Source organism: Cololabis saira, chromosome 22 (assembly GCF_033807715.1).
Source record: "Cololabis saira isolate AMF1-May2022 chromosome 22, fColSai1.1, whole genome shotgun sequence".
In the NCBI taxonomy this organism is placed as follows: Eukaryota; Metazoa; Chordata; class Actinopteri; order Beloniformes; family Belonidae; genus Cololabis; species Cololabis saira.
In genome coordinates, this window is record NC_084608.1 from 34,116,328 (window position 1) to 34,134,427 (window position 18,100).

At 43.2% G+C, this 18,100-nt stretch overlaps 1 protein-coding gene across 1 annotated transcript; it reads left to right on the top strand.

Moving 5' to 3' along the window:
• The first annotated feature begins 6,137 nt into the window (after nt 1-6,137).
• Nucleotides 6,138-9,201, top strand: LOC133423411 (caspase recruitment domain-containing protein 8-like). Its single transcript, XM_061713586.1, has 2 exons — nt 6,138-6,181; nt 6,461-9,201. The coding sequence occupies exons 1-2, from the start codon at nt 6,138-6,140 to the stop codon at nt 7,920-7,922; spliced, it is 1,506 nt and encodes a 501-aa protein (XP_061569570.1). The 3' UTR covers nt 7,923-9,201.
• The last annotated feature ends 8,899 nt before the right edge of the window (nt 9,202-18,100 follow it).

An 18,100-nucleotide genomic window follows, 5' to 3' on the forward strand; every position in this document is an offset into this window, starting at 1 on the left:
ACCGCGACCCAGGCAATCCCCGGCCACCCGGTCCGGGCCGGACACGCGGCCAGGAGGCCCTCACCCTTCAGGCCAACGACCCCCACCCGGCAGGGGGCCAGCCTGCCCGGAGAGACAGAGCCGCCCCGGCCGCCGACGCGGGCAGGCGCACCCGTCCCCCACGAAAGTGGCCCTCCAAGACCAGAGGGGCGCCCCGCCGTAGAGGCAGCGGGGGGGACCGGAGACGGGCCCGGAGAGAGGGAACCCCCCAACAAGGCGACACCCGCGCAGGCCCGACAACGGAGGGCCCCAGACCCAGGCATCCCATTCATTCATCCATTCACCTATCCGATACCTATACTAATAATAATATAATATACTATACATAATAATAATAATAATACTAATAATAATACTAATAATAATAATAATAATAACCATCTTTGTATAATATAATATTGATAAATTATTAAGTTTTTGATGTCCTGCCAATGGAGGCTCAAATCCTCCATGGCAGGACCCTTCCATACCGCATTCTCACCGACACAGACATACAATCACGCACCGTTTCCCCCTCCCCGGGGGGATCCAGCACCGCCAGAAGGCACCCCAGGCTGCACGGCGGGCCCCGCCAGGCCCGGGTAACCCGACCCACCCGTCCCAGGCCCAGGCCGGTGAGGGAACGCGGGCGATGTGGGACCCCCTCCCGCCCCTTGTGTTGAGTGCATGTGATTAATGCCATAAAAACAGGGAGGAGGGAGGGCCAAGTATCGATTGACACAGACCCCCCCCCCTCCCGAACTACGTGTCCTTGTCAAATGTATTTATTAAGTGTTGAATGTGCAGTGTCTATTTTGCTGTTAAAACCGTGAGGCGGGGAGTGCCAGGCCCCGCGGGACAGTGCCCCCCACGACCCGGACCCCCCGCCTTTCGCCTATGTGCGTATGAATCGTGTAGGGGGGGCAAGAGGGGGAGCGGAGGCCGAAGCCAGGAAGCAGGACCAGCAAAGCCGGCCCTGATAAGACACCCGCGTCCCCCCACCGGCCGTCCAGTAGACGGGGGCCGGCCCCCCGAGCCGGGCAAGGGCCCCACCGTACCTCCAAGGGCGCCCCCGGCGCCGCCGGAGCCCCCAGACGGAGGGGGAAACGGTCCAACATCCTCCCATTCATACTGACAACATAAGACATAGATACCTGGGAATGGTGCCACCCCGCCGTCGCGCCCGCCCGTGCACCCCCCGGTCAGGGGAGGCCCGCTCCCCGGACCCGGCCCCACCCCCCCCCGAGGCCACCCCGGCGGACACCCCAAGGGTCCCGGAGTCCCCACATCCGCAGGGGCACTTGGCCCCCGCCTAGCGACGGAGGACCAAGGCAGCAATGCCCCCCCAGCGCAGACAGCCACCCCCCACCCAGGCAGGGCCGGGCCCTCCGGGTGGGACCCCCACGTCCACGGCCCCGCCCCCCCCCGGGAGGCCCGGAGACGCCCCAGCCACAGCCCCCCGCCCGAGCCCTCCCCAGCCACCCCCCCCCCACCGCCATGAGGTAACCCCCCCCACAGGCCCCCAAGGCCCCCACCGGCTAGGGACAGGGCCCCGCGGCCCCCCCCACCGCCCCCCAGGGGCCACCAGAGGCCCGCGCCCCAGACCCCCCAAGCCGACCCCCAACCCCAAGGGCTACGAGATCACCACCCCCCCCGCCCCCACTAGGTAACGAAGCCAATAAACGGGGACCACAGAGAGTGCAATTCAGCCGAATGTTGTTCAGTGGAGGCAGACATTATCTCACTACTAATATGATCTGATAAAAGATTCCTAAAATGGTTGATACATAAACTGGATTTTTGTTTCCAATTTACTAAAATGGTTTTCTTTGCGATACATAAGGCAGTGAGAACCCGGTGTGTCCAATTAGGATCTATTTGAGTGTCTCCCAGGTGACCTAATATACATACCGTGGGGCACACTGGGATTCTGTGGTTGATCCATGTGGATAAATCCTCACAAATCTCCTTCCAGAACCTCTGTACCGGTGTACAGAACCATAAAGCATGCATATAATTATCTGGGGTGTTCTCTGTGCACTGTGAACAGATATTAGAGGTGACAAAGCCCATCTGGAACATCCTTTGTCCAGTATAATGTATTCTATGAAGAACTTTGTACTGTATAAGTTGTAGGTTTGGGTTTTTAGTCATAGTAAACGTATTTAAGCATATTTGTGACCAAGAAAACTGGTCGGTATTAAGAGAGAGATCCGCCTCCCACTTAGAGATCGGGAGAGAGACTGAATCGTCCAGTTTAGACACTAACCTGTAGAGTTTTGATAACAACTTTAAAGTGCTTAGATTCAATAAATCTATTATCTTAGCGGGAAGTTGTAAATCTAATTGGCTAATTTTGTATGTTTTATTTATTATTGCCTTAAGTTGTTGATACTCTAAAAATGTATTCCTGCTAACTCCGTATTGAACAATAAGTGTATTGAAAGGTACAAACTGTCCTCCTACAATTACGTGCTGTAAGTACCGTATTCCTTGATCTCTCCATTGAACGAAGTTAACCATCTTTTTATCATTTTTCACGATGTCTGGGTTGTTCCATATGGGTGTACGGTCACATGGAAAAAGTGAAATTTTAGCTATTTTAAGAAATTCCCACCAAGCTGATAAAGTTGTGCTAATATTAATGCTTTTGAAACATTGATGACGTTTGATACTTTGACTAATAAATGGTAACTCTGAGATTTCTAGTTCATTACAAAACACTTGCTCTGAGTCCAGCCATTGACTATCTAAAGGATGATCTTTTGACCATTTTACAATATACTGTAACTTACTGGCTATGAAGTAATACTGAAAATTAGGTAATTCTAAACCTCCATATTCTTTGGATTTTTGCAATGTCTTTAAACTAATACGTGGAGTTTTATTTTTCCACAGAAATTTTGATACATATGAGTCCAACGATTTAAACCAGGAAAGAGGGGGTTTGCATGGTATCATTGAGAAAAAATAATTTACTTTTGGTAAAACCATCATTTTAATGGTGGCTATTCTACCCATGAGCGAAATGGGGAGAGAGCTCCATCTGGAAAGATCATCTTCTATTTTCTTTATAAGCTGAACATGATTTAATTGTATTAACTCTGACAGCCTAGGGGAGATGTTTATGCCTAAATATCTAATGTTCCCTGATTGTAATTGAGTATTGGTTATATTCCTAAAATTGCAGTTAACACACAAAACAGTGGATTTAGACCAATTAATAGAATAATCAGACAGAGATGAAAATCCCTCTATAAGTGCAATTGTCTGTGATAGTGAAGATCGTGAGTTCTGGAGGAAGAGGAGTACGTCATCCGCATAAAGACTAATTTTGTGCTCTAATATTTTACATTGTATACCTTTAATATTTTGATTTTGTCTAATAGCTGCTGCTAAAGGTTCAATAAATATTGCAAATAATGAGGGAGAGAGAGGGCAACCCTGTCTAGTGCCTCTTTGCAAGGTAAAACTTGTAGAGATTTGATCATTTGTCCTTACACGTGCCTTGGGAGAGCTGTATAATATTTTTATCCAGTCAATGAAAGATTCGCCAAATCCAAATTTATGCAAAGTTGCCAATAGAAACTTCCAATTTACCTTATCAAATGCTTTTTCCGCGTCTAAGGATATAATAGTAGTCTCCTGTTTATTGATACTCGAATAGTCTATAATATTTAATAATCTGCGAATATTAGTAGACGAATGTCTACCTTTAATGAAGCCTGTTTGATCCGGATGTATAATAGAAGGGGTGACTCTTTTCAGACGTTCAGTAATGGCCTTGCTAATTATTTTAAGGTCTACATTTATCAATGAAATTGGGCGGTAGCTCGATGGGAGCAAGGGATCCTTGTCCGGTTTTAATAAAAGACTAATATTAGCAGAGTTCATATTTAAGGGTAAGCTTTTATTCTCCCTAGCATTTAGAATCATTTTATAAAATGTTGGTGCTAATATACTCCAGAATTCCTTGTAAAATTCAGCTGGGAAACCATCTGGGCCCGGAGCTTTATTATTGGGCATATGTTGAAGAGCTTCATGGAGTTCTCCTATTGAGAGCGGTGAGTCTAAATTCATAACCTGTTCCTGATGTAACTTCGGCAGATTAATGTCTCCAAGAAACTCATTAATGGATTGATCAGATGGTTCAATTTGTGACGAGTATAATTTATAGTAAAAGTCTCTAAAGACTGAATTTATTAAACAGGGGTCATGTGTAACTCCCCCTGACTGGTCCTTAATGGATGTTATGGTTATGGTATGCTCTTCCCTGCCTTGATGAAAGGAGAAGCTAGTGGTACAAGCTCTTTAACTTCTCCATAGATGAGCTGACGAGATGCAGCTGTGTCTGGAGCTCCGCTGTCCGCCGGAGCGCCCGGCACGTCTGCGTGGCGCAGCTCTTCTAAAGCATGATTTATGGTTCCGCGTTAAATCGACGCAGACCCTACGGCGTAAGGTGCGACGCGCGCCGTACGGTGCGAGTTGCCGCGTACCCTACGCCGTAGGCTCTGCGTTGGTGTAACGCGGGACCATAAATCAGCCTTAACACACGCCGGCTGACTCCGCGCTCTCAGCGCATCAGCCGGCCGAGTCCTAACAGTTTCCCCCCTTTGTTGAAATGTCCACATTGCAAGAATTGTCGCCCTGTTGTCATCCTTTTTGGTAAAATGTAACCAAACTTTCCAGCGTTTGTGCCGCTTTGTCCCCGTGTTTTCCTGCTGGGCGTGAATGCGCACGGTGCGCCACGTGCTTGGTGACGTCATTCGTGCCGACTGGAATCGATAAGGGAATCGTTTGGGAAAAAGGCAAACGATTCCAAGGAATTGAAACACTGGGAACCGGTTCTCAACAAGAACCGGTTCTCGATTCCCATCCCTAGATCTGCTGCAGAGTCTAGACTTCCATCAGACTGTCAGGTCAGTGGAGGTTGGAGTCGGTCCTGCTGCTTCCAGCAGTTTTCTACTAAAACCAGTGTCTATCAAAGATCCAGTGTTTCCAGTGAAGCTGCAGCTTCTCAGCGGCTGCTTTCCCCAGTAAAGCTGTGAGAGGAGGATGATGACAGGCTGCAGGATCAGAGGATCCAGATGTGTGTTGTAGACCAGTGTTGTGCTGGTGTTCACGTGTCCACAAATAAAGGAGTATTCCAGCTGACGGCCTTCCAGGATGTTCAGACACACAGCTGCTCCACTGCAGCTCTGAACTGTGAAGGAACCCAGAATGGAAAATCCACCAATAACCTCGTCCATGTGGACGTTTCACACGGAACAAAAACAGGAACAAACAAGAATGGAATTACGTTTTTGAACCAATAATATAATAAGTTAACACATTATTGGTCTAGTATGAGAAATCAAGTATTTTAAAATCTAATAACTGCAGTGATAATATAATAATATATATACAGGACTGTATTTTTCATAAAAATGAAATGTTTGTGCAGTTATTTCATCATAAATAGGTTGAGTTGATGGAATAGTCGTCGTATTGGTTCATCCAGGTTACGAACTCTGCAGAACTCTCCTTGTTTATGAGCATAAATATGTAAACTTATCATTTCATGTGAGTCTCTGAACAAGGGAAGTCAAGACAAAACTGAAACACGAGGACACGGAGTTTCAAAATAAAACAGGAACCTAAACACCAAAACTGGGACATTAACTCCAAACCGGGACAGAACTGAGGGGAGAGCATCAACATTAAATGGACCTGACTTCCTCCAATAAATGTCCTTAACGTCAAACTGTCCAAAAGCTCCGTGACTGAGAAGAATCCAGGCTTTCATCCATCAGCCGTCCTGGACCAATAAGTGTTTCATTACCAGCTGAGATCTCTGTGGTCCAGCAGCCTCGTAGAGCTTCAGAAAAGTAGAACAGTCTTCCTGGTCCAGTTCTGGGTTCTCTGCTAGTTCTTCTCTCATCCAGACGTTTGGGGTTGAATGGTGCCGACAGTTCCCAGAATGACAGAGAGACTTGACTGAATGTTCCAAGTATTGACTGATCTTGTTCAGGAGGAGATTCAGTCATTCTTGATCAGATCTCTGGAGGAAGGTGTTGAACTCCAGGCTGGTTTCCAGCATCCTCCACCATGGCAGCTAAAGCGTTGGCTCTGGATTGAACATGAGCTTCAGGAAGAAACCCAGGTTCCTCATCAGGAAGGACGGGTTTGATACCAGACCCAGAAGCAGCTTCAGCATCAGACAGAGCAGCCAGTTCAGTGTGAGCAGAGGTGCATGCTGGGACGCTGCACGCACCTCTGCCTCACTCATCATTATTTACCTGCTCACATTCATTAGAGCCACCATGGTTTTACATGTCAGTTTCCATAAACTCTCATATTTTTACAGTCTTGTTGTGATTTCAGGTGTAACTTTAAAATTATTTCCAGATGTCATGAGTTTAGTGTCAAATAAAACAACAGTCTCATCTGTTTTTATCTGCAGCCTAGATTGGAACCAAACAGATGACGGTGGACCAGGTGAACTCTTCTCAGAGGAGACGTCCTCTGAAAGCAGCAGTGAAGAGACACAACAGCGTGAAGAAGAAGACTCCAACCTGGGAGAAGGATGTGAGCCTTTTATCAGAATGAAGCCGATCCCAGCGAGCAACGCTCCGCCTTCCTCTGGTCCTCTAAAACTCTCCACCACAGGTTCCTGTGAGAGGAAGGAAAAGTCCTGCAGCAGGTCCCGTTCAAGCAGCTTTCCCTCGCCCACTCATGAACCTTCTGCAGAAAGCAGAGCCCTAAAAAGATGTGGAAGTTTCCCTGCCGGGAACCTGAGCAGCAGCTTTGAGGAGTTCACACCTGCCTGCAGTGATGAGTCTGCTGGTGAAAGCTACAGGTTCCAGTGCTCCCGTCCAGGTCAGTACCAGTGCAGAGAGACGGCTCTGGTGTTTCACATGAAGGACGGAGGCCAGGTTCTGTACAGGATCCTTCCTTGGAGCAGGAGCCAGCTGAGCCCACATCACAAGAAGCCTGCAGGACCCCTGTTTGACATCAGGTGTGTGAAGGAGGGGTCCATGTGTCAGCTTCACCTCCCTCACTGTGAGATCCGCTCCACAGGGGGATGCCGCTTCTTGTCGGTCGCTCACGTGAACGATGATGGCATCCAGTTCATCAGACCTCAGAAGATAACAGAAACTCATGTTGTCATCAACGTCACAGGGTTTTCTTGTTACGGTAACGTCATAGATGAAGCCTCTCCCTCTGTTCCGATCCGAGCGTTGGTTCTGCCGTTCTACAAGCCTCCACAGGGTCCAGAAACCAAATACCGCATTGCTGTGCTGTTACTTCCGAAAAATGTTTGTCTTAAGCATGTGAAAAATACCAGGAAGGAATTATTTGGAGATGAGACGTACATAGAGACCCCCCCTCACTGTAAACTGAACCCCCAGCAGGATTACTCTCTGACCACCAGTCCTGGAGGAGACTCAGTTGAAGTCCAGCCTACAGATGCTGAATTTGATCAAGAGTACGATGACAATTACTTCCCAGCATTCCATGTGACTTATGAAAACATGTTGGAACATATCCGACTGTTTCTAAAGGACAACACCTCCCACAGCGTCTGGGATAGACAAGTTTCTCTTCCTTCCTCTGGATTACAACGGTCTGTTAGATCAGCCCGTCTGCGTCTCCCTACAGCCGAACGTCTGCTGGAAGTCCGGAGCAGCCTCGTTGAGAGGATCTCAGAATCTAACCTCCTGAAACTGCTGGACAAACTCCTGGAGAGACGTGTCATCAATTATGATGAGTTGGAGACGGCAAAGGAGAAGCCGAACAGAGGAGAGAGAACTCGCTGTGTTGTTGATACGGTAAGGTTTAAAGGTCAAAAGGCCAGTTCAGAGATGATTGAGATTCTCAATGACCTGGACCCGTTCCTCTGTGGAGATCTGGCCTTGATCTGAAGAGCATTACTGCCCCCTTAAACTGCACATGTGTGGAAGCTGCATCATGATTTCCAGGAAGGAGTTTTGATCCCAACTCTTGCCATCAGAAATATCTGCTCAACTAATCACCACAGAGGGTTTTCTCTGAAACAGCTGTTCTAAATCTCCTGGAATCAACATTCCTGGGAGGTTTACCAACATACATGGTGCATCTCTGCAGGATGGAGGTTTCTTTCCAGTAGCAAGTTGCTTTATGGAGCCTCAGCTGTTGGTAAGTGTCTGCATTGCCAGGAACGGCCCTCCAACAAGAATTATGGGAAAGTTCTGCAAGGCAAAGACGAGGTCCTGCCTCATGTTAAGTGTTAACTCGGTTCTTCACCAGAAGATGATCTGCAGCCTCCTGACGTTCCCTCACACTTCTACACTTCTAATTCATGCTGATCGTTGCTGTTTATGCAAAAGCAGCAACAGAAACTCAGCAACCATCTCAGCTCCTTCAGGTTCATCTCCTCGTTGCTGGTTTTGTCTTCTTGGTTCTTCTTCATCGTCTGTTTCATTCACTGCTGTGGTGGCTGGCCACCAGCAGAAGTGGCACACTACTGCCACCTAGTGGTCCTGAGCAGGACTTTGCTGAGCCAGCGGATCCTCCCAGGTCCAGCCCTGTAATGGACACATGACGGCTGAAAAGACGGAGGATCTGGTCGTACCGTTACCTTCCAGCCTTCCAGCTTTTATCCTGAGCGGATGCTGATGGAAACCCACTCATCTGACTGTATTTGGCCTCCAACTCAAGACGCTTTCTGTTTCCAGGGTGTAATGTGTCTCTCCAGTCCAGTTGTGTCTTAATCTTGGTAGTTTTATTGTTTTCTAACTCTTCAGACAGATAAGATGGATGTTTGATACCAACTATAAACATGTATCTTTAACATGAATTAACTGTAGCTGTGAACTTTTTTTGTGGATGTGTTGTTTTCCCACAGAAATATATTTGATCATACAAAGACGTCATAGTTCTTTCCTGCAGCTCATAAAAGAACTTGTTGCTCAACAAGATGTTTTTCTGTTACCTTTTAAGGTAAAAGCAGCAAATGAAAGGTCTTAACCTGTTCACCCCGAGGGATTTTGGAGGTGAATTTCACCTGAAGAGGCCTATCCAAATTAAATCAACAATATCTCCACAATTATAAGGACAATATGCATAATCTTGGTCTCAATGGATAGTTAAGACCTCCCAGCATGCATTTCCAGTGTCAGAAAAATTGTGAATGTTCACATGTCTGAGCAAATTGTGATAAAACAAAGAAAAAATGGAAATGTTTATTCTTGTTTTTTTCATTGGAAAACACCTGGATAGCAATGCATATAATTATAAAGACACCACTGTCTGGATTCAGCAACTCCTTGACTACAACTGTACCAAGTTACATGAGAATAGCTTAAAGCACATGGATTTTATAAAGGTTTTAGTGTGGATCGGACCAGGCGGAATACCTGTCAAGTTTTGGATATAAAAATACGTGAAATGTTCCCGCCGCTGTCCCAGCAGCTCAACCGAGGTCCAGTATCTTACATTTAAGACAGATTTAGGAGAAATCCAAAATAACAAGCTGTCAACCACTTACAAACTACAATTATGTGCTCGTAGGCTGATAGGACGACCTTTGTTGACACTGAAATGCTGTGTACTTCCTATGTATGTCATTCCTATAATAGAACCTAAATGAAGACACAAAGGGGAATTAAAGCACATTTATTTTTTTAATATTTTCAGTTTATATACACATTGATTGTCTTCAAGTGAAACATTTACATTTTCTTTTAATTTGTCATTTTCACTCATGTGGCTCTCTGGCCTTCACTGACTGATGACACAGACACACATTTCTCTCCTGCTTATCTTTAGGAAAGTAAATTCAGTTTCCCATTTTTAGAGATATTAACACGAAGTCTTTGCTTTTTGTGCAGAAAAGTCTTCTCTCTCTGGTTACATCCATCCAGCTCTGATTTGTTGTTCAGGCTGCTCCCGTTGTCACCTCTAACCTCACTAGAACTGCCACCCAGGGCACAGCAGGAGGCAGCTATCGCGAGGCTAGTGACAACTCAGTTTGCAGTTTAAAATTATTATATTATAAAACGGGAAATTCACGGGAAAATACTAATACGGGAGGGCGGCGGGCAAAAGGGTAAAATACGGCAGTTTCCCGGCCAAAACGGGAGACTTGACAGGTCTGCCAGGCGGACTCTCTTTTTGGTACTTGGATACCTATACTGGGCTAAAAATGTTTTTTTTTTTACCCTTTTTTGAAGGGAATATGGTTATAAAATACTTTGATGATTTGATGATACATGATTTCAGAGGATCAGAGGAGGCTGGTCCATAGAGGCAGGGGAGGCTGGTCCTCCTCTATTTTTGAGAGGCAAGAGGGAGATTAAAATATTTAAAAAAAACAGTAACTGATTGAAATAAACCATTACCAAATCTCAGTATCATTTATAAAATTTTTTTTTTTTTTTTTTTCTCTCTTCTTTGGAAGAAAATCCATAAAAAAATGGTTCAACAGTGACACCTCAGGCCACAGCAGGCTAGAGGAGAAAGAGCAGTCTGTGTGAGGAGAAGGGGGTCTAAGGGAGGCTGGGGGGCTTCTGTCCTCCGGGGGAGGGCTCTCCTTCCATTCACTCAATGCATTCATTTTCTTTTTCATGCTAATCTGTGATTGGCCAAAACACGTAAAACGACGCGCCAAGGGAGGCCAGCCTCCTTACCAATCAACAACCAGAATACAGGATTGACATGTGTTGGTCCAATCACAGCTTCCAAATTTCATCTTCAAATTTCATCATCGACAACAGCCACTCTGCCTTGTGACTTTACAAGATCTAAAGAAAAGGTGAGTATTCATAGTTCAATTTAGTTTCAACTAGTTTTAGTTTTTCCAATCACTATCACGCCTGTTAAGAAATTTGCTCCGAAAATTTCGGGATTTCTGTCTGCCTGCCGGCTCCGAAGCTGATTTATGGTTCCGCTTTAAATCGACGCAGAGCCTACAGCGTAGTAGGGTATACCCTGTGTTGAAAAAAATCGATTCTCCGATTTTAAATCGATTCTCATATTAATTCCTAAAAATCGATTCATATGTCTAAAGATCGATTTAAAAAAAAAAACATTTTTTTTTTTTTTTCATCATTACATTACAACTTTTGGTACCTTTTTGTTTATGCCCAAAAAAGCAATATTTTGTTGGACACGAGAATAACTGGTGCCATGTTTTTGCCTTTAAATATGTTTAAAGGTATGAAAACATTAAAGTTTTCAGTTATAATTGCATAAATTGTCTATATTTCTTTGCTTTATTATACTGTCTTGGCGTTAAATTTGCATAAATGTTAAAAACCAAATTCTCATGAATGGGGAAAAAATAAAAGCGATTTTTCTTTCGTCCTCTGTTTCCTCCCTGGATGTGTTTGGTAATTCTGACCCATGATGTTTCTGTTTCAGTTCTATCAGCATTCTGGGAGGTGATTGGTCCTTACAGCATCATTAGCTGCCAATACTTGCTGTTGAATCTCAATATGATACTAGTATTAATATGTTGCATAACTAGACAGTCATATAATTCATGCAACAGCTCAAAAAACAGTTTTATTAACAGTAACCCAAATCAATATCGGATCGAATCGAATCAGATCGTGATAATCGATTCTGAATCTTAAGAATCGGAATCGAATCGATTCTTGATATTTGAATCGATCCCCAGCCCTAGTAGGGTACGGCGTACGGTTGCGCGTCGCCGCATAGCCTACGCCGGAGGTTCTGCGTCCGGCAGGCAGACAGAAATCAGCCTTTATTCTGCCGAGGTTGCAAAAAACTTGCAAAAAAGTGATTATGTACATTCACTGAGTGAATATTATGAAAGTAAAATATATATTTCTCGCTGTATGACGATGAAAAGCATTCTGGGAATTTTTTTTGTCCCTAGAAAACTATTTTTTTCTTTTTAAATCAGAGGGTGTTGTGTAAAATTCCCACTGTGACGTACTGGGTGCCTTCACAAGTGTTGAACACTGGGCTGCTTCTTGTTACACCTCACATCCAATAAATACTGTAGTAGGCCTGTATGGTTCATCTGGAAACAACAGGATTGAATAAAATGATGTTGTTGTTAAGAAATCTTGTAAGCCATTCTTTTACTGCTTAATTTTTGTTGAATATAAGAAAATAGGGATAAGTAGTCAACTAATATAAAATAACGTGACGCCGTGGGTTGGTTTTCCTCCCGTCCTCCCCAATTTTTTCAGTCACCAGCCGCCACTGATATATATATATAAAAAATATATATATATATATATATATATATATATATATATATATATATATATATATATATGGCTCCAGAGGTCTGATGGAGGAAGTCTCTTCAAGTGGAACATCTCGTCTGAAAGCTTGCGATATGTAGAATGTCAACAAAGTTTACGTCAATTCCCAAAAGCCATGAGGAGTCAACTAAATTGCCGGCAGTTATTGATGAGAGTCAATCTGGATTTATGCAGAATCGTCATATTTCAAATAACATAAGATTAATTTTAGATATAATTGATTACCCTGAATTTGTGCAGGATGACAGTTTTATTCTTTTTCGATTTCTATAAGGCTTGTGACTCCTTGGAACATGCTTTTATTATTACTGCTTTGAATAAATTTGGCTTTGGTCAATCCTTTTGCAATGCAGTTCACACATTATATTCTAATAGTAATAGTTCTATAAAACTTGCTAGTGGTACTTCCCCAAGGTTTTCTTTGAAACGTGGAGTTAGGCAGGGGTGCCCCCTATCAGTGTATCTTTTTCTACTTTCTGTTCAACTCCTTCATTCACATCAAACTCAGCTCTTAAAGGGTATGGTTGTCGCTAATAAAGAAATATTCATAAGTCAACTAGCAGATGACACTGCTCTCTTTCTCAGGGAAGTTTCTCAAGTATCAGTAGCAATCAACTATTCAGTACTTTTCAATCGCCTCTGGACTTTCCCTTAATCTTAATAAATGTGAGCTTTTGCCTGTTAAAGACTGTCTGGCAGCTTCAATTCATGGAATCCCTGTGAGAAACTGTAACTTACCTCGGTATTCAAATCACTAAAAACCAGCACTCTAGATGCTTTGTAAACTTCAATCCTATTATAGAAAAAAAATAAATATTCTTAATCACTGGCTGCAGAGAGACTCGTCTTTGAAGGGAAGAGTTTTGCTGTCGAAGGCTGAAGGAATCTCACGTCTAACCTGCTGCTTAATCCTTGATAACACAACCTGTAAATCAATTGATAAAATTACACAATTTTTTATGGAAATACAAAACCCACTACTTACTAAAATCTGTCACTTTAAGCTCCTATGACAAAGGTGTTTTGAATTTTATTGATTTCAGCGCTCTTAATAATACCTTCAAGATAAACTGGATCAAAAAGTATTTGAAAAAAACCCACATCTATTTGGAATTTTATTTCTCACCACGTATTCTCAAATTTAGGTGGCCTTAATTTCATGCTGCTCTGTAATTATAATATTCCAAAAATACCACTCAAACTTTCTCACTTCCATCAACAGGTTCTCTTAGCATGGACATTGATTTACAAACACAATTTATCTCTGCAAAGTTGCTTCATTTGGAACAACTGTAATGTTGTTTACAAAAACAAAACATTATTTTTGGATAAGTGGTTTGACAATGGAATTGTTTTAGTTAGTCAATTGTTCAAAAAAGATGGGTGGATGTATAATTACTCCAAATTTCTAAGGAGATATAAATTACCAATAACAGCTAGAGAGTTTTCAGTCGTGTTTGATGCTATTCCTTCTGGTCTGTGCATGTTATTCAGCTGCTCCTACAGTTCTCCTGCTCTATCATGCTCTATCTATCTCTATATATCTATCCTCTACCAACAACCCTCCTGATGGGTCCCAGTCTTCTTTTGGTAGTGTTTGCTTCTCATCTGCTAAGCTTCCGAATGCCAAAGTAAGAGCCGTGTTTCAGGACGGTTTAACTTCCATCCCACCAGCCACAATTTATTGGCTCAATTTCGTGACAGATATTGAGTGGACAAAGATTTGGTCGTTACCACAAATATTCTTTCTAACAAATAAAGTCAAAGAGATCTCTTTTAAATTGATACACAAATTACCCTGCAAAACAATATTTATCAAAATGTAAGAGTTATGTTAATTTTTTCTTTTTGCCAAAGGCATCCTGAAACATATTCTCACTTGTTCTGGTCATGTGAATTCACTTATAAATTCTGGAGGGACTTCCACAAGTACATTGCTGATTCTTTTCTGATTTTCATCTTTATTTTAAGAATGTTATTTTTGCTTTTCATAATTTTAATCACAAAGATAGGGACGCTTTCTTTTTTATAAATCTGTCTTTATTTTTAGCAAAGTTTCACATACATAAGTGCAAATTCATCCACAGAAAACCTGAACGCTTTATACTCAAAGAAGAACTTGATCAATATATGAGGACGATCTATTCATCAAAAACCCAAAGGCTCAAAAGACAATCTGCATCTGTAAATCGCTGAATTTGTTTACATGAAACCTACTCTCGCACATTATGCTGCTTTTATTATGTTTTTAATTTACATTCAACTGTCTTGTCCTTTACTGTATATATATTCTATTGTTTATTTCCTTTCAATTTGGTGCTGGAATCTCTGTATTTGTATGTTGTGTTTGTTCTTAAGTTTTCATTGTATTTCAAGATTTAAATAAATAAAAAAGTTACTTGTTACGCGTGCTTATTGGATGTCTGCTGCAGTTGTGCTAAATAAACGAGTAACTATGATCAATAGAAACAATATTTCAGTAAAATTTCAGAAAACTGTCAACGATCATAATATGTCTCCTTTAATCATTTCATTTTAACCTTGGAGAAAAACATTATGAGTTCACATAAACTCCTGCATGAACTACTGCTGTTGGCAGCAAGTCTTGCTCGTGTCTAAAGTCTTGCATTCCTCGGTTCTGTATTATGAATGCTCAGTCTCTCTTTATAAATGTCAGAATTAACCTGTAGTTTAGTTTTCTGCCACCTGCGTTCAGCTTTTCAACACTATTTTGTATAAAGTTTATACAGTTATACAATCTGCAACCTTACTGACGCAGCAGTATTAATAACAACACAAATAAAACGAAATACAACAAAATGAAAAATATTTGTAGCTTTTGTTTATTTTTCTACAGTTTAGTGACTGGTGTTACGGTGTTACGACCGCCCTCTGGTGGTGACACTAGAAACTACAGTTTTGTTCCATTTAACGACATTATCGTCTGTAATTCATTTTAATTACAGAACTATTGATAGATTACCGACTGTAATTACATTAAATAATGACAGAAGACAGATGAAGATTGTTTTTGCGCTAATTTCTTCTCAAAATAGACTCGTTGTCGTCATGCTTTTTACTGTTTATTGTGGATTTATTTTGAAGGAACAACAGGAAGTTTTGTCATTTAAACCTTCTAACTTTACACTGACTGCAGTTACCTTGTATAACCGCTAGAGGGCGAACTGTTGCAATCCTCTTATTGAAAAAACACCATAAAACACGGTTTATTACATAATATATATGTAACCCACAGCGTTGAAGTGGAAGAATACCACCGTGGCCTCTCTACGCATCCCCTGTACTCTGCGTTGTGTTTTAATGTGGTCGTCGTGGGGTGTTTTGTAGAGAGAAGGAGGCACCACACACTGGATTCGGGATTGTGGTTGAGACTGGCTTCGCTTTAATCCTTCTTCAGGTCACCTTACAACACATGGAAGATTAACTGACTTTTATAAATAAATCAATAAATTCCTCAAACAATAATAATGTAATTTCCCCCAAATAATATTAAAAATAAGGGTTACTGTCAAATTAAATTAAATACACCTTAGAAAGGACTCAATTATAAAATATGAGATACAAACTAACAGATGAGATGATAAATTCACAGATAAAAGCACTGCTCTGTCCTGCACTATTCGCAGATTAAACATTGTAAGGGCTCACAGCATACTAATAATGCTTAACCCAACTCAATAACCAGAAAAAACTGAAAATGTGCTGGCCGAAATTACCATGTCTCTTAAACATCACAAAAACACATCTAAAAAATATTCAAAGTCATGGCAGAACGTAGTGTACAATGTAAACAAACAGAATCAGAGCACAAATTAAGTGGATGGGTGGTTTTTAGCACTGATATTTGAGGATTATTCGGGCACCCAAAAACCATGCTTACCTTACAACACATGGAAGATGAACTGAAAAACATGGCGGCCCGCACGGGACGTAATTCAGAACCGCGAGAACTGAGACACCGACAGTGCAACAGCGACACCTACTGACACACTCAGACCACTGTCTTACATCTGCCCCTTCTTTAATTGATGGCGTCTCAGTCATCAGAACCAACTAATTACAACAGAAACCACCCAACGCACTTGAATAAAGAATAACCGAAAGAATCTAAAATAGAATCAAAGAAGGTTTGGTGATTCACAAAGGTGTTCTACCATCAATATGCACATCCACTGTAACACAGTGTATGCAGGAAAAAAAATGCGTTGTGTTAGGCAAGTCCTGTTGTTCGTCTTGCTTTCACCCTCTGCCATAATTTCCATCCTCTCTCTATCTTTTCTTGGTCACTCTCCAACTCCTTCACCCGTGACTCATAGGACAGCTTCTTTGGGGGACGACGATTTCTTGGGGGATTTCTCCGAGGGGGACTGGGACTTTCTGGTGTGTCAGCACCACGGACAGTTCCATCTGTCCCTCCTTCGTCACTCATTTGCCCTGCCTCCAGGTCCACATCCTCATCCTCTGAACGTTCATCCTGTCCATTTGTTGCCTCCAGTTGTGCTCTATCCACATCTTCCTCTGTATCGTCCATCCACACACCCTCTGCTGTATCCGACACTGTTTCTGCCTCTCCTGCATCCAAATCCAGCTCGACAACTTCTCTCGCTTCGTCGACCTGCTCAACTGGGAGAAACATGCACTGTGTCAAGAGGTTACGGTGCACCACTCTTTGTGTTTCACCACCCTCTCGTTGCAGCACGTACACAGGTATGCCGGGTTGCTTCTTCACCACAATGTATGGTCGAGACTCCCACCTGTCTGCAAGCTTCTGTCGTCCCTCCACATGACACACTTTGACGAGGACCCTGTCTCCTGGGCTGAAAACTTGACTCTTTGCCTTTTGGTCATAATGTTTCTTCTGCTGGCTCTTAGCATGTCGAGACATCTGGTTGGCTTGGGCATACGCCTGTGACAGTCAGTCATGCAAAGTCTGGACATACTCACTGTACCCACATGGCTTAGTGTTAGTGGGGAGACCAAAAATCAGGTCAACAGGCAGTCTGGGATGTCTACCAAACATGAGATAGTATGGCGTATAACCAGTGGAGTCATGTTGGGTGCAGTTATAAGCATGAGTCATAGCATCCACATACTCATGCCAGCGGGGCTTCAGGTGAGGCTCTAAAGTCCCCAGCATGTTCAGGAGTGTTCTGTTGAACCTTTCAGTGGTCCCATTTCCCTGGGGGTGGTAAGGGGTTGTGTGGGTCTTAGTGATGCCAGTGCACTTACAAAGCTCTCTCACAACAGCACTCTCGAAATTGCGCCCTTGATCTGCATGCAGCTTTGCTGGGAAACCAAACCGACAGAAGAAATTTCTCCACAATACCCTGGCCACTGTACAGGCTTTTTGGTCTTTAGTGGGGTAGGCTTGGGCGAAGCGGGAGAAGTGATCTGTAACGATGAGCACATTTTCAATACCACCCTTGGACTTCTCTAGAGTCAGAAAGTCAATACATACAAGCTCCATGGGGGCACTGCTGTGGATGCTGACCAGGGGAGCCCTGAGACCTGCTGTGGGGGTCTTCCGAAGGCAGCACCTCTCACACTGCTCACCCCAAGCCTTGATTTCCTGGAACATTCCTGGCCAGTAAAATCTCTCTCTTATCATCTGTAATGTCCTTTCAAATCCAAAGTGTCCAGAGTCGTCGTGCAGAGCAGTTTTCACTGCTGTTCGAAGCTTTTCTGGCAGTACTAGCTGCTCCACTGCACCTCTCTGGCGGTCCTGAATACGACGATACATGATGCCATCCCTTATCACCAACCTCCTCCACTCCTTTAAGAGAAGGCAGACCTGCCTACCA

Bases quoted from the DNA above. Each gene is read 5' to 3' on its own strand.
- LOC133423411 (XM_061713586.1), top strand. From the start codon at position 6,138: ATGAGCTTCAGGAAGAAACCCAGGTTCCTCATCAGGAAGGACGG. The intron at 6,182-6,460 runs GTTTGATACCAG...TTTTATCTGCAG, and splicing joins TTCCTCATCAGGAAGGACGG to CCTAGATTGGAACCAAACAG.